Here is a 17,021-nt window from a genome sequence, read left to right on the forward strand (position 1 = left end):
AAGTTTATGAGGTGAGGGGAATACAGTAGAATTATTTGCCTGATGTTACAGAGTCTTGTGGGAAATTAGAGAATGTTTCAGTATTGAGATGTAATAGAATCCTGCTGTATGTTTTTTATGTTGTTGTTTTTATTTTCTTTTATTCATTGATTTCACATTTTCCATACTTTTGTTAGCTGTACATACAATGTTTACTTTGGTTTTTAGGGTTTTTTTTCTTATATTCATATGTTTTATTAGATGTGTTTTTTTCTAAATTATTTGTACTCATGAAAGAATAACAGTTGTGGGATAAAACAAGCAACAAATAACTGCATTAATTTTTCTCATAAGGTAAATGTAGTTGGTTAATTAAATGCATGTGTATGTGTGTGGTTTTTGTTGGGCGTCTGTTGACAGTAAAACTGTATGATTCCACGAGCTCACTACATCCAAGGTAGTTTGTAGTCTGTAACCATGGAGACTCGTAGGTCTGCACTGGGGAAGAGTATATGGAGAGGTGCCCACACATGTGTAGCTCTTTTTATACTTCATTGAGAGTCACGGGAACGTTGCAACAACTTTATAGATGGCAGAAGCTGATGGGCCCCAGTGCAAAGTCTGTGCCAGGGCCCCGACTATAATGTATGGTATATAGTACTAGTCTTCTCATATGGGAAAGTGACACCATAAGGACCCCCTAAACCTTTTGGGCCCTGGTGCGACCGCAACCTCTGCACCCCCTCAAGTTACTCCCCTGATAGATGGTTTGATGTACTCCCTTCCCCTCCCTATAGTAAAATGAACACAAATATCCTGAGAACAAGACTAAAAAAACTAATGTTAAGTAGAAAGCAGATATCTAGCACCGAGTCCTGGTAAAGTTGGGATCCAATGACCAAGCTACTATACGATGCATGTAGATTGGAGGAGCCCTGACCGGTGGCTAGACTCCAATACACTTCGTGTAAGGACCTGCCAGAAGTGACATCACTTAGGTTACAGAAAGTCGGACAGTAGACAGCAATGTCCAACATATTTCAAAACTCTCAGCTTTCTTCTTTTAGGGCTTGTAAGTGCTTCTACCTTCTAAAATAGAGGATCGCCAGGTATAGTCTTTTCTTCAGGGAGATCCAAGCTGACTTGTACTAATAAAAACAGTAGAGTACACCATGTGAATTAAGGTTGCTGGAATTAAAATTTTGTCCAATGTACCTAAAACCAAAGGGGGTGGTCCTAATTTGCATAAATGAATATTAATTAGACTTATTTTGAAAAGTGTACCAACTCCTATAGGTGTTGCTGAATATATCATTGATATGTGAATGAGCAATTATTAAGCGTATTATAACTAAAAGGCAGACGGAAATTGTGGTGCTCAGCTGTTTCTGGAACTCCCATGAGATATGATTTGATATGACCACCTCTACATTTACTCTCGGCCTCAACACAGAAGCCCGTTACTTAGTGAGCCATTTTGACGGTAAATATAAAAGTATGACCTGGATGTAAGTATTTGTATGTTTAGTATCATCATAAACAAATGGATTCAAGCAGTGGTAAACCAATATACTCGGGGTCATATAATTTATGAGTCTGGTGTATTCACAAGCACAATGTTTAAAAATGATGGCTCTTGAATTAAGTAGATTGACAATATGGTGGACGGAGGTCTGCTTTATGTTTCTACACAAGGGCCTCACATTATATTCATCTATGGACCACAAAAATACAATTCAATTACCCAAATTTGTAGCAATGCTATAAGGACCTTCAGTATAGATCTACATATATAATTTGAGCTGCTTATGATCAGGATGAGTCAACGATAAAACTGATGTTCCTGTATGTTGGAGTCTGGCACTCGCCGTTTCCTGGTGATCGCCCTGTGATGAATATATCACGGTGAGTGATGTCATAGACTAACCCCAGGGCTCCGAATATTTGAGTCTGTTCCATATGCAGTAATGGCCACACCTTTGTTGATGTGGTAAATGTCTGTACCCTGTGGTATTGTTAATCCCCGCACACAATGAGTGTTCATCCTGTTTCTCCGTTCACTCAGCCTTGAGTGACTTATGAAATAAGTAATGATTTCATGATCAGCCGAGTCCTGACTTTCCATAAGCTGAACAGAGGAACCCAATAAGGCAAGAAACGCCATTCTCTGACAATGCTGTAGGGCGGGCCAAGACGTCACTACTGATTAATGGTGCACGTATGTGTCCTCAGGAGTAAAATATCATGGGTGTGCGGTATATAAAGGGCATGTCCATATTTGTGTGCTTAGCACTTTACATATGGAGATAATCAACATAAGTAGTGGAGCAATTTAATATATACATATTCAAATATCTAAAGCATCCCCCCGCAGAGACACAGCAGAATGATGGGAGATTTCAGCTCTCTTTGTATTAATGGGACCCTCGTGCCTATATAAAATAAACTTACATCATTTTTAAAAACTGCTGCTGTCATTGATGTGTCCTGGAGACCAGTGGGCATAACTACAGGAGTAGCAGCCATAGCAGCTGCTATGGGGCCCATAGTGTTAGGGGGCCCCAGCATCTGGGGTATTGGGTGTGTTTATACTCTATGTGTTTATATGGTGATGTGTATATGCAACATCCCCCCACCGGGGCCTAGCCCTTGCGGTGAGGCCTGGATACAGCCGGGGCCCGCGGTACCGGAGTGGCTGGCGGTTGCGGCCTAAGCACGCTATTGTCACGGTGCTTGGTACGGGGGAACCGGAGGGCTGTCCTACAGCCTGGCAGGTCTCCAGCAGGGTGGTGTTGGCAAGAAATGATGAGGGAGCGGCTGCTATAGCGGATCTCCCTGGGGCAACCCCTTAATGTCCCGAGTGTGAGTCTCTGGGTGATGGACAGGGTGCCGGTGATGAGGGTAGTTGTAGTAGCAGGGACCAGACGGAGACAGAGGTTGAAGAAAACAACTTACAGTTCGTTTATTGCAACCGGCAGGAACTGCAGAAAACGTGTCTTTAACAGGTGGAGTACTGGAGAGGTATTTGGAGGGAGCCACAGGATGTAGTTCACCAGCCTGGATGTGGAGGGCAGGCTGGGAGGCAGCTGTGTCCTGGTAGGAAGCTTCAGCTCGGTCCTGGATCTCTTCAGGTATCACCCTTGAAGGTAGGATGATACCCCTTTTCCTCACTACACTAGCTCTAGTCTAATCTTCCACTTCAGGCAGGGGCTAGGCTCTTCCTGCACTGGTCTGGTATGCTAGAGTCTCTGAGCTGCTGCTCAGCTAACTACTCTCTGCTTGCGTCCTGCAGACCCAGAGGGCCTGACTAGGACCGGTCTCTCTCCTGAGAGAGATTTCTCTCTTTCTCCTCTCTCTAAGAACTCATACTGGAATCCTCCAGAACATTCTGGGCTAGGGGTTTTATTACCTTCCCTTGGTCAGGAGGTGGCTGCTCCTCCAATTACCTCTCAGTGCACAGAGACAGGATGTAACACAGACATTGGTCAATAGCATCTTGCATTATACAAAATACTTAACCTCTGCCTTGCCAGGCAGGATTAACCACTGCAATTTCCCCTTGATCCTATAAGGACCATGTAGTGTAATATGGTGTTACCTACAGGTGGGACGTATTCGCAAGCACTACCTCGCCATTGCATCGGCGAGGGTGTTGCATATATGCTGTATGTCTGTGTATATGTTGCTGGATGTGTATGGTGTAGTTTGTATATGTGTAAATTCTATACGTATATGGTTGGTAAATACTGTATGTATGTGTGTATATGCTGTATGTAAGTGTGTGTGTATATGAGTGTATAAATATATGTGCGTTTACCAATATGTATATTTTTTAAGGGTGAAGAGGGGCCCCATTCACATGTCTGCTATGGGGTCCAGCCTCTCCTAGTTACGCCTCTGCTGAAGCCCCATTTTTTTTGTATAGCAAAGCCCCTGTTACCCTGTGCACAGCATCCTCAGAATGTCCAAGACACGTACCCCTTACATGTACAACACCATACATGTACATATACAATACTAATGAACATGGCAATGTGCTCTTCCCCTCCACGACTTCAGGCCTTGGGTGGCTTGGGGTTGTCTTAAGACAAATTTCTACATTAGATTGCTTCTTTACTGCTTAAATATACCTCCCAACTTTCAGAATAGCGAAAGAGGAGCATAAATTGTGGCACACTTGGTGCACAACAGAAACTTTTCATTCCTCAACACCACTCCCTGTTGTGCCAAGACAGTATAATACCCCCTTTCCTGTGACCCACCCATACTCAAACTATATAATGTCCGTTCATGGGGAATCTGGGGGATGAAGATAGTTTTTTTGGGACGTTCAATCCACCATCCAGTGCACCAGTACAGTTGGAGAAATAGGGAAATGTCCTGTTAATTTGGGACATTTGGGGTATACTTTTATTATAATTACATCTTATTACATGTACGTGTATATTTTGCTTCTGTGTTCTTCTCTACAAATGTCCATATAGCACAAAAGATATGAAGACCTTGTAACGTTGTGAGCAGTACCACCGCTCTATGCTGGTGCAGGGGCAGATTAAGACTTTCATCGACTGCGTGAAACGACCTTGAGAGGATCTTTAAAGGTCCTGTAAGGGTTCTTGTATGTGTTAATATCAGGGCTGGAGATTCTTCCCTGTATTTTCTCTACAGTATAAATCTTTGTGGTGTGGATGGCCATGGGCCCCTGAGAAGCTTTTGGACCAGGGCTGCCACCCAAACCACCCATTTTAAATCTTCTATGGGCTGGAAGAAACTGGTAATATTTTATGCCTGTCTATTTTCCCAGGTGGAAACTGAATGTCATGACCTAAAGGAACTTGGTGACCAAAGGGAAGAGCAGCTTAAATCTGCAAATGTCAAGCTACTGGAGAAGAGCACCGAGCGAGAGTCTGAAATAAAGGACATGAAGGACACCATTTTTGAGCTGGAAGACCAAGTAGAACAACATCGTGCTGTGAAACTACACAACAACCAACTCATCACTGATCTGGAAAGTAAGTATTGAACATATAGAAAAGTTATGGAAACTGTGTTAAAGTAAATTTGTTGAATATGGCGATGAGTATCTGGTCTGCCTTGTATATATAGCTGGGCTTACTAGGGCTTTGCTTGATCTGTCAAATTCATGATTGTTTACTATATTTATACCCAAACAAAGCAACGCCACACTAATCCGTGCCAGTTTTGGGTGTGTGAACACTGTATGGTCACAACGGGCCTGTTAACTTTACTTGCCAAAAGGAGCGCCACCTGGCACCCAAGACTCCTGACCACAAGTGTACAAGTGGTATCCACATTATGGACACTTATCCAGTGGTTAGTGGATAAGCGACTGACTTATAGGGATCCGACTGCTGGGATTCTCAGTGATACAGAGATCAAAGTCCCCCAAAGTGCTCCCTACGAATGGCACACTTGTGCAAATCCTCTACCTGTGCACTATTGCAGATAGTAGGAAATAGTTTTCCAGGAAATCCCAAAGAGGTCCCATAGAACTGAACCGGTGGGTGACTGGGCCCGACTCTGGTTGAGCCGACGGCGACTTACTGCCACACTGACCTTCATTTCCAAGTATTGATGTATTGATTTTATGCACATATTCTGAGCCAAACTTTGCATCAAATCTGATCTCCCATGGTTGGAAGGGGTTTCTTGGGGAAAACAACAATAATATTTGGCCTGATGTCAATGTAGAACCGGTTGACCATCATTGTTAACATCTTTTTATGCCCATTATTTTGTCTTTCGGCTGATCACCGGTTCCAACAATTAATTGACAGATCTGGTGCATGTATGGGATGTGGAGGTTAACTGAATTATATGTAATGCTGTGTCAATGCCTTGTCCCCCTGGAAGCTACACTTCATACATTGTCCTTGAAGATCATCTCCTTCCCCCACTCCTCAATTCAAGGCTGTACACATTGAAAAAGGAACTGAACACAAAACTCCAGCTCACTTAGTATTTTTCCAGGCAGGAAGCTGCTTGTGATTAGATAATATAGCAGCGCTGCTCGCAGGTCGGATATATGCTACATGATGGTGACTAAGGCAATAACTTATGTGTTATAGAAAATAGTGGTTACATCATGCAATATATATGTATATCAGATTTGGAAGAATTGTAATCCAAAACAAAAGAATGTCCTCCAGCACTTGAGATCGATAAAACCACATTCTTTTATTATTCCATATGATTAAAAACAATACAGTAATACTGTTGATTGGCAGAACTTCCTGCATGCACGCCTATACAGGAACATCTGTCAATCATATTGGGGCACATTAAATTGCCCATCCCCTGGAGTTCACAGGAAGTGCATTGTGCCGCGATTCACTAAGATCGTGCGCCCGATATCCTGCATGTTCGCCTCTACGCCCAGGTCAGACGGCGTTCACCTTCTTCATCGTGGTGCATGTAAGTGCTTGGGCTTGCGACACAATTTGAATGTTAAAGAGAACCTACCACCACGAATCTACCTATAAAGGTAGATCGGGTGGTAGGTGGATGTAAGGGACGTGAAGATAGCTCTTTTTAGAGCTAATCCTCACGTCCCCGCTAACTTTTGGGAAACTTTATTGACCTAATATGTAAATTTCGTCCGACAAGCCGGCTACTGCACATGCGCAGAACGCCATCATGACGGACGAGGGCGCGCAGCTACGAGGAGCTGCGCGCCGCACGCAACAGGGTAGGAGGAGTAATGTGGCTACTGGGGCGTGGAGTAGCCGCGCTGTGTAGCCTCGTGCTGGCTACTCCAGGCCCCAGTAGCCGCATAACGAAATTTACATATTAGGTCAATAAAGTTTCCTAAAAGTTAGCGGGGATGTGAGGATTAGCTCTAAAAAGAGCTCTCCTCACGTCCCTTACATCCACCTACCACCCGATCTACCTTTATAGGTAGATTCGTGGTGGTAGGTTCCCTTTAAATCCCGCGCTCTGTCCGAATCTGTCGGATCTTCTGACGGAACGTCCCCCCAATTTGTGTCGCATGGTGCAGCTGCACAAAAAAAGATTACGTGCACCAAAATCCCAGTGCAGACACTTCTTAAATACCTGTGCAAGCCACGTTATCCCTGAAAAAGTTGCAAAGTCCGACAAGAGTGCGATCTGCGACTCTTAGTAAATGAGCCCCATTGTGTGGGCGGAGAAAGCGAGACTCGCCATAGGTTCGCCACCACTGACCTAGCCCATTGTGTTCCCCAATATCTTGCAGTGCAAAAGACATGACTCCTTTTAAAATGTGGCTCCCCCATCTTTTGCCAATTTCCTCAATATGTTCTTTAAAATTTAGAAGAGATCTGTCGTGGATGCGAGTGTTATACTGGAATACTGATCTGTCCTACAGTGTCAATATCCCTAGGATAATCTATCAATATGTTATCATTGGGGTCTGGTTATCTGTAGTATAATGGAGCTGCATTGCTGAGATTGTTGGCGGTCTGAGTACTGGTAACTCCACTGATCACAAGCTCTGGGGTCTCTTTTACCGCTGAATCTATAGTGTGACTGGTTGTGTTGTCCTCCTCTAACTCTGTCTTTTAAAAGTGAATGTAAATCTTTGCTATTCTTTATGGGGGAGTCCATGTAAAATGAACCAAAATTTTGCTTACACTCACCAATATATAACCAATTTAGCATACTAACAAATACTTCTAATTAAGTGTGCATATTAATAGATTGATAGATATATGGATAGCAGCTTTAATGGTGCATAGTCCGGTTTCAAGGCTCTTTACTGGGTTGGATATTGACTACCTATAAATGGATATATCATATATAGCTGAATAATTTTATGCTGGATCCCCACCAAATAATGTAAAAATTAAATACAAATTAACAAAATGGTTGTTTCCATAGGAGAGAGGAGAGAACAGTGACTACAGCGAGTATACTAGTATGGAGAATATAATAACTTTGTGTAATGGGAACTTTCCTGTTGTACCAATTGCAAAATGTGTGGTTAATCTGGATCAGAAATGGTTATGTGTAATGTGGTTTTGACACTTTTTTAATTCTTGCTAAATATGTGGACAATACCTTGATTGTCATATGTCATGTATCTACTTTCCATTACATGAGGTTACATTGTCTTTCACAAATTCTTCAATAGTTGTGGAGAAATGGCACCACCCAGTGGCTACAATGTAGAATGACCTAGTCCTGTATGGAAATAGCTTCTAATACCGTGACTGTATTTTCCTTCTATAGATAAAGTAGATAAACTGGAGGAACAAAAACAGGATCTAGAAAGACAACTGAAGCTCCTTACAAAGCAAATGAAGGTAAGAAATGCATTAGATATACAATCCGTGAACACTGACTACTTTTCTTTGCTAGCTTAATTAAATATTTAGCATTTTATTAGTTCTAGTTGTTTTTCTTTGCTCTAAATGTGCAAAAATATGTTGGTGCTTCATAAATATTTTTATTGCAGTAACGTACAAGGATATTCAATTGACCATAATACAGAGCAGTAGAGAAATAATATTATTGTACTTGCTTTATGCTCAAGGATATAGTAATAAGTTAGTTTTCTAAAACTTTTTCTCGACCCTAAAAATGTGCTCTTTAAAGGAAAAAAAACCATCAGGATGAAGAATTGTAAACCAAGCAGACATACAGGCTGGAGTGCGCCCCTTCTGGCAGGATATGTTCTTCTTTTAGCTTCTAATGCCTTAATTTTTCAAAAAAGGCTTTAAAAACTATTCAAATGAGCCCCTCATGAGTCCCTCAGGCTCATTTGCATAATTTTTAAAGCCTTTTTTGGTAAAAGCAAGGACATAAAGGAGCTAAGAGAAGATCAGATCCTGCCAGAGGGTGCACACACCAGTATGTCAGTGTGCTTGGTTTACAATCCTTCACCATTGTGGTAGATTTTCCTTTAAGAATACATGCACTGCCCCCTAGTGTTGAGATGTCAGTAGTGACCTGAATGGTTATTCCATCATAGGAGGATGCTGAAGAATGGAAACGGTTCCAGGCCGACCTACAGACAGCTGTGGTGGTGGCAAATGACATCAAATGTGAAGCTCAGCAAGAGCTGCGGGCTGTGAAGAGGAGGCTGCAGGAAGAGGAAGAAAAAAATGCCCATCTTCACCTGGAGCTGGAAGACATGAGGGGGAGCAGGTCAGGACACCATTGATTTGCCATTCCTATCTTGGTTAGCTTGGTTTCAGAATTCTGCCGAAATTTGGGGACTCCTACAGAGAGTCACACACACCATTAATATCCATGAAATATGTATAGTTATTTTCCACGTAGTGGTACCATCACATCATCTCTATATATCGAAGGACCATCAAAATAGTTTCTCCGAAATAAAAAATGAAAGCTGTGCTCTGATTGGCTGCCATAGGCAACTAGAACAGCTCTGCTCTCAGACACTTCTGATAAATCTACCCCACAGTGTCTGAAGCTGGATGATAAATCTGTTTTAATATAATAAGACCGTCGAGTTTCACATTGCACCTCCTATTAGTTTCCTTAGTCTGCAGGAAAGCTATAGCATATTTCACAATTTTTTGTGAACCCCACTTTCCCTATGGTTCGCAAAAGTGTCTAATACCCTTCATAAATTTAGAACAAGGTGTTTTTGATGGCTTTTTGGCACTGATTAAGAATATGTCAATGTCTATATTTTTGTTGTTAGCTTTTTTAAACCAATAACAAGCTGCACAGTCTTCTACACCATATGAGTACATTATAATGGATGCCACTGCTCATGATTTAGACTGAGATGCTATAGGACATTATGGCTCAGCGATAGACATAAGTCATAGCGTCCCTTCCCGTCTGTGATGGCCAAATCTGTCCCCTGCTGTATGTGTGCGCTTCTGTTCTCTCATACTTCTGTTCTGTGTTTTTGTGCTTAAACAGTAAATTTTATTGTATTTTCATATTACTAATGTTCTTGTATGTAAACAGATTTTGTGCCATTTTTGTTTGTGCTGCTAAACTATGTCCATTAAAGAAAATGATCTAGCATGTTGTGACTGGTGATGGGATCACCTGATTTAGGTCTAGAGAGGATGGCATTGTGCACGTGGCTGCGTGCTGAAAAAGGACGCAAATCGGAAAGTTTACAAGTTGTTTCGGGTGCACACAACGCAACATGGGCAGGAATATGACCTGCTCCATATTTTGTGGCACCATTGCTAAAATGCACTGGGCGCTTAGTAAATACGGGCCAAAATCTGCCATTTCCGACCTGAGGGCCACAACCCGCTCCCTTGTTGCTCTCTGCCCTGACATGCCCATAGTTGCATGCGGGTTAGAGAGAGACAGAAACTGGTGGGGATGAGGAGATTCATGTCACTCCATAATGAGTCTATTGTGCGAATGTGCACTATAGATCTCTATGCCGGCTCTATCATGTCCATGAGACCCAAGATTGATAATGCATTTTTTGCATAAACCTGGAAACCTCTTTATAGTCTCATTTACTTTGTCTCGGATGATCAGATGCACAACACTACTGCCTTCTACATTGGTCTAGTTGCTGGCTGCTCCATTGATCGAGAGGTTGAGTGATCTTGTGAACGCCTAAGATCTGACACTACTCCTTCCTTATCTTGTGGATTTTGTAGACCGCCCGTTTGGTCAGTTGTGTATCTATAAAGGTCACGGTGATTGAAATTTTGCCCACAATTTACTGTACAAGATTTTTTTATCTCCTTATGACATCTTGCAATTTAAAGGTGTTGTCAATCCACAAAAATAAACTGAGATAGGGGATACTTGCTGATCATGGGAGTGCCCGGAGTAGGATCACCAGAACACGGGTCCATTGTACCCTAAATAAATAGAGCAGCTGGTCGCACATGCTCCCTGGTGTACTATTCATCTCTGTGACACTGATGGAAATAGTGGAGCACCGTACTTGGCTATGTCTGTCAGTGTCCTGGACAGTGAATAGAGTGGCCGCACACATGTCTGACTTTCCACACCATTCATTTAGGGGTAAAAAAAAACCTCTGTTCTCATGATCGGAACCTGTGGATAGGGAATAACTTGTGACTGTTTAACCCTTCCAAGCATTATAAATCCTTCACGACAAAAGCTGCTAGACATTCCCTACTTTCCACACCTTTGCCATTGTCAGAACCAGAAGGTCAGTATATATTCAAGTAACTAAGGCTATAGAGAAATATGCAGCTTCAAGGGTTACAGTATTCTCCTTTTAATCTTTTTTTTTTACTTCATTCAGAGAAGACTTCACTTTACATAGTATTGTGTAGAGCTGCTATGCATACTATATTATATACATAGAGCTGAGCCAGTTCATCTAAACTGACCTGTTAGAAAAGATGTCACAACTGATTTGATGTTTTGAAAATGTATATACGTTTTGGAGGGTAAGGAATAAAAACATATCTTTGGGTCCCTTCATTTCATGACCCTGGCAATCAGGGGGCCAAGCTACAGTTTGGTTCTGGGATCAGTCTTTAGTTACCGGAGAAGGGAGTAGGGATCTAACCACTATATCAACAAACCAATGTAGGGGCAAGTCAAATATTTTACCTGGAGCTCAATTGCAACAAAAATCAAATCTACAAACTTCTAAACCCCTTCATGAATGTGTAGAGTAATTTATTTTTTCACACAGTTTTTTAAGCAGTGCACCAAAAACATTAAAGGGGTTTTCCCACAAAACAAGTTAGGCCCTATCCACAGGAAACACCAGGACCAATTCCCAGACCCTATGAATTGATATATATAAATGATTTTACATATCTGCAAAGCCCTCTAATTTTACTTGTATACAGTACCCCAATAATGAATGATTAATGTAATTGTAATAAATATAGATACTGTGCACCCTATATTAGCTATATATGCCTCTAAGGCAGTGGTGGCGAACCTATGGCACGGGTGCCAGAGGTGGCACTCGGAGCCATTTCTGTGGGCACTCAGACCATCTCCCCAGGACAGAGTTAGCCAAATATCCACCAGATCCAGATCCACCAAATATCCACCAGAGCCAGATCCATCAAAACTTCCTGCAGTCCCAGGAAACTTAAGAGATGCTGCTCTCAGCACTATTTTAAAGCGACACTTCATTGGCCGTTTGGAATTGCAGGAATGGTGAGAAGGTGCTGACAGAACTGCAATATCTTTGGAGGTCCTGCTGCTGGACCCAACATTCTTCCTCTACTGAGCCTGTAGAGAAGCTACAATGATGTCTGAATTTGCCCTTCTTCTTTGAAGTGTATTGGTTGCCTCAGGGGGCCGATACGATTGAAAGATTTGGAAGAACAGGGAGCAATAAGTTACTGCTTCAAATGCCATGTTGGCACTTCACGGTAAATAAGTGGATTTTGGTTGTAGTTTGGGCACTTTGTCTCAAAAAGGTTCCCCATCACTGCTCTAAGGCATCACCCCTGCAGGATGGTAGCGCTGTTCTGGTAACCACAGGGAGAAAACTAATCCAAACAATGAATATTCACAAAAGCAGCTTAAAACCATGATACCCCCCCCCCCCCAAGTATATAGGTATCCAGCGCACTGCATCTCCCCCACTCGCACAGTATATGTGTATCCTGCACACTGCAACCCCCCAGTATAAAGGTATACAGAACACTACAGCCCCCCGGTATATAGGTAGCCAGCACACTGCAGCCCCCCAACAGTATATAGGTAGCCAGCATACTGCAGCCATCCCCAATAATATATAGGTAGCCAACACACTGCAGCCCCCCTGGGAGTATATAGGAAGGCAGCACACTGCAGCCCCCCTGGGAGTATATAGGTAGACAGCACACTGCAGCCCTCCCGCGAACAGTGTTCTAGCTTAAAGAAGCCCCCTCCCCTAGTATACAGCATACTGGAACCTTCCCTTCCCACGCAGTACATAGGTAGCCTGCACACTACAGCCCCCCCCCCCTCCACCCATTTTATAGGTAGGCAGCACACTGAAACCCCCCTTGCTCTTCCTCCCCCCCATGGTATATGGGTAGCAGCACACTTCACTCCCTTACCCATCTCCCCACCCATTAAATAGGTAGCAGCACACTGCACCCCTCTCCCTACATATTATATATGTAGAAGCACACTGAAACCCCCCTTATCCTCCCCAGTATATAGGCACACTGCCATTTATTTCCCCCCCAGCCCTCCCTCCCAAGCAATGGATGTGCCCCCCCCCCCCAAATGAATATTCCCATTAGCTCCCCAGCTCCCTTGCCCCCAAAAATGCATGTCGTCCACAATAAATGTCCCCCTTAGCAACTTCCTCCACTGTGAATTAAAAAAAACAACACTACTACTCACCTTCCTTCCTGCTTCTCCTCTTCTTGCCAGCGTGCAGGACAAGACGCGGTGACGTCATCATAGCGCGGGTCCTTCTCCAGCTCTGCAATCAGCTGCTGGAGGCTGGAGACGCGGTGTAATGACGTCACTGTGTGTCCTTCTGTCTGTAGTGAAGGAGGGAGCTGCCTGCTCCATTACATTACTCATCTCTATCTGCACCCAGAGGGCACCGAGGTGAACGTGGGGAGAGCTGCTCAAACAGCAGGACAAGTGTCCTGCTGATTTGAGGCGCGGGCCATGGATCTTTTAGCCTAGCGATATGTGCAGCTTTATTGGATCTGTTTTCTCCATCTCGATTCATGGGAGACAGACAAGCAGACGTTCTGGGGACAGGACTTAAGTGATAGCAAAGGTCGTATAAACATGGGGCGCGGTCTGGTAATCTCGATGGAGACTGCAGTTTGTGCCATGTGTTGGTCATCGGGGAGTTTGCATATTTTGCTTCCCTTAAAATACACAACCGTGTTCCCCCTGACTCCTCATTAGTCATAATAAGCAGCACAATAAGCTGACACTAATGTTATTTTACTACAATCATTATCTCTTCACTATGGGAATCTTTCTACAATGATATTGAGATAAACGTTTGTCCAGTGTACGGATAATATTCTTATTAGTAGTGAAAACAAGCAGAACTCCAAACTGGCAGCTATTACTTTCTTACTATTAATTTGTTTATGTCTTTGTTATAGAGTTTTTGGGTTAGATATTTGAGTACATGCATGGTGTTCTCTGACGGATGCGTTGGGTTATTGATTTTTATTTGGGCACAGAAAAAAAAACCCAAACTAGAACTTTTAAAAGTGAAAGGTTATCATGATGAAAATCCATGTCAATATTCCCTATTATGGGGGTATGGACCAAGACCATATAAGACTTTCTAAAATGGCCCTTACAAATATGTTTTTGTGCAAGACCATCATAGTTTGGGAACCAAAAGATGAAAAGTTAAAGGGATTTAAGGGAGCTTGGATATTGTGACTGCTCTCAGGGTCAATTAAGGACACCCGACTTACAGATGTCCCCTAGTTAAAGACGGACCCCTCTGCCTACTGTGACTCTGGTGAAGCTCTCTGGATGCTTTACTATAGTCCCAAGCTATACTATATGATCAACTGTGAGGTGCCTGTAATAAAGTTTTATTGATAATCTATGGTCCAATTAAAGCCAAAAATTTTGAAACTCCTGTTGTCACTGGGGTAAAAAAATTTTGTCTGGATCTACAATTATTAAGTATACAGGTTCAACTTGCATACAAATTCAACTTAAGAAAAAAACCTATGGAACCTACCCGGGGACTGCCTGTTAAGGGTTTCTGATTAGGATAAACTTTGCACTCTAAACTGATGGAGCAGTAGTGGATTATAATACAAGATGGGCATTTCAAGTGCTCCAAAGGAGCCTTTCCCCACCAAAACCACTCACTCGCAAGTTTGATGGTGGCATGACGCAGTACATCAAAGTAATATGCAAACGGTCTTCAACCATGCAACTACTGTTTAGCTACTTCCATCCTGCATATATGCACATCAAATCACTACTATGTATGGCCACCGCACAGTACTACTGCTCTTATACTGCAGTATATGGCTACTCCTATTCTGTATAAATGGGTACATCACAATTTCACTCATATACTGCAAATATGTCACTGAACAGTACTATTTCCTCTGTCCGGTAGATATGGCTACAGCACAGTACTACTACTACTATGCTGTATCTATGAGCACAGTACTACTCATATCCTGTATACATGAGTACAGTATAGTACTACTCCTCCTATACTACATATATAGCACCGAACAGTACAATTCCTCCTATACTGTATATATGCCTACAACACAGTATTACTACTCCTATTCTGTATATACAAGCACAGTACTACTACTCCTATCCTTTATCTATGGGCATATCACAGTATTACTCCTCTTATATCTACCGTATATATTGGCCCAGCATAGTACTACTACTCTTACTACTCTTACTACTCTTACTACTACTCTTATCCTGCATACATAGTCACTATACAAAACTACTACACTCATTTAAATGCAAAAAGAGTAAGTGTTCCTTTAATCATATTTATGCTGAAATTCTTATCAAACCCAATAATCATAGTTGAAAGCGACTTAGAAGTAGCAATTTAGTTTTACTTTCCACTGCAGCAGAATAACTAGTTTTCACCAACAGTTATTTCTGTGGCTGAAAAAGGAAATATTGGGAGGAATGGGAGGAGAAATGAGGACCTAACCAGCAACTTAGTAAATAATACGACAACGCATAAACCAGGTGACTCCCAAGGTCCGCCCCTTAGAGTAGTCAATATATCTGAAAGTTTTTTTTAACCTCTCGCTACTTTTACAATTTTGTTAACTATTTTTTTGTACTATGACTGCGCCAAGGAGCCTCCACATCTGCAGACGGTCTTTGTGTCTTGTGCTGTGTAGAAAGCTGCGGAATATACCGAATTATCACATGCGCCGAGGTTTCAGCATTTTTTATTCCCAGGGACTCCATATTTTTATATCCAGGCCTTATTGATATTTGACGGCAGGCACGCGGGCTCCTTTTTGCACCAGAGCGTTGTGTAGAGTTTTCACATAGGCCTCCTATTTAGGATATACGTCCCTGCCTCCTCTTATCTGATGTGATCCTTCTGCTGTTAAGGGGGAAAAAGATGTCCCTGGTTCAAGATCTTCTGAAAACCAGCAAATTAGATTCTGAAGCAAGCAACATGAAACAGAGGTAAGAGACTGGAAAAAACCGTACAAAAGCCATAAACGTGCACTAAAAGGTGATTATAGACTTACAGGTCTGTTAGCATTTAATGCAAATGTGTTTCTCAATGCACCAAGGGAGAGGTTTTACCTTTACCACTTATACCTATAACTACGCTGACTTTTTAATTGTGGGAGGATGTTTGAGCTGCTAGACTGCCTTGAAATATATATATTTTAGACAATTTAAAGAAAATCAAAATCCATGATGATAAACCAGGGACATTACTCATAGATTCAGGCACCGTGACTGTGGTAATCTTCTTATACTTGTTATCCATGGCCTTGTTCCTTCTAAAATCCATTTTTAAAATTATGCTAATAAGCATGAAGGGTCGCTGTTCTGGTCTGTAGCTTCACAGGTTGTTACGCTGTGCAGGAGCACTCCCACCTCCCCCATGGTGTGAGAATACAACAGGAAGGGGGAGGGAGACATTGTAAAAGCCTGTGAAGTTACACCACAGAGGGGCTCTGGTAACTCCCCTCAGAGCCCTTCTTGCTCATTGGCAATATGGTAAATGTTGAATGGATAACAGATTTATAAAGATTGCCACAGAGTTAAGAAGAGTAAGTGACCTTTTTTTTTTTTTTTTTTTACCATACTTTATTTTTTTAAATTTAAAAAGAAAAAAAGGGAGAACATGCACTTTGTAGTTTTTTTAATTTAAAGGGGATCTGTGTAGCACGATAACTACATGAACAGATGAAGCTTCTCCCTCCCTGTAATCGCAGCCTGTATTGCAGGGCAGCGGTGCTAACCCCATATAACTAGCAGTGACTACAACAACATTGTAAAACTTGCTGTCCCGTTGTATGTGTGTGAAGCCCGTTTTGTCGGTTCTGACACATTTGTGCTTTTTTTTATCTGTTCATGTCTAGCTACCTGTTCGCTTAACGTTGCAAATATATGTGCACCTACCTAGGTCTCCTGTAGCT

The 17,021-nt window shown here is 42.3% G+C and overlaps 1 protein-coding gene across 5 annotated transcripts in view; it reads left to right on the forward strand.

Moving 5' to 3' along the window:
- The window catches only part of SPECC1 (sperm antigen with calponin homology and coiled-coil domains 1), a 251,247-nt gene that overhangs the window by 158,296 nt on the left and 75,930 nt on the right, over positions 1–17,021 (forward strand). For 4 of the 5 annotated variants that reach the window (XM_072138379.1, XM_072138380.1, XM_072138384.1 and 1 more), the window contains 3 exons: positions 4,784–4,991; positions 8,209–8,282; positions 8,951–9,126. In XM_072138379.1, coding sequence (XP_071994480.1) covers positions 4,784–4,991; positions 8,209–8,282; positions 8,951–9,126 — 458 coding nt within the window. Of the gene's footprint in view, positions 1–4,783; positions 4,992–8,208; positions 8,283–8,950; positions 9,127–15,975; positions 16,054–17,021 lie in introns of all 5 variants that reach the window. The other variant, XM_072138383.1, reaches the window with a different exon arrangement.

The sequence above is a fragment of the Engystomops pustulosus genome, chromosome 2 (assembly GCF_040894005.1).
Source record: "Engystomops pustulosus chromosome 2, aEngPut4.maternal, whole genome shotgun sequence".
Taxonomy (NCBI): domain Eukaryota; kingdom Metazoa; phylum Chordata; class Amphibia; order Anura; family Leptodactylidae; genus Engystomops; species Engystomops pustulosus.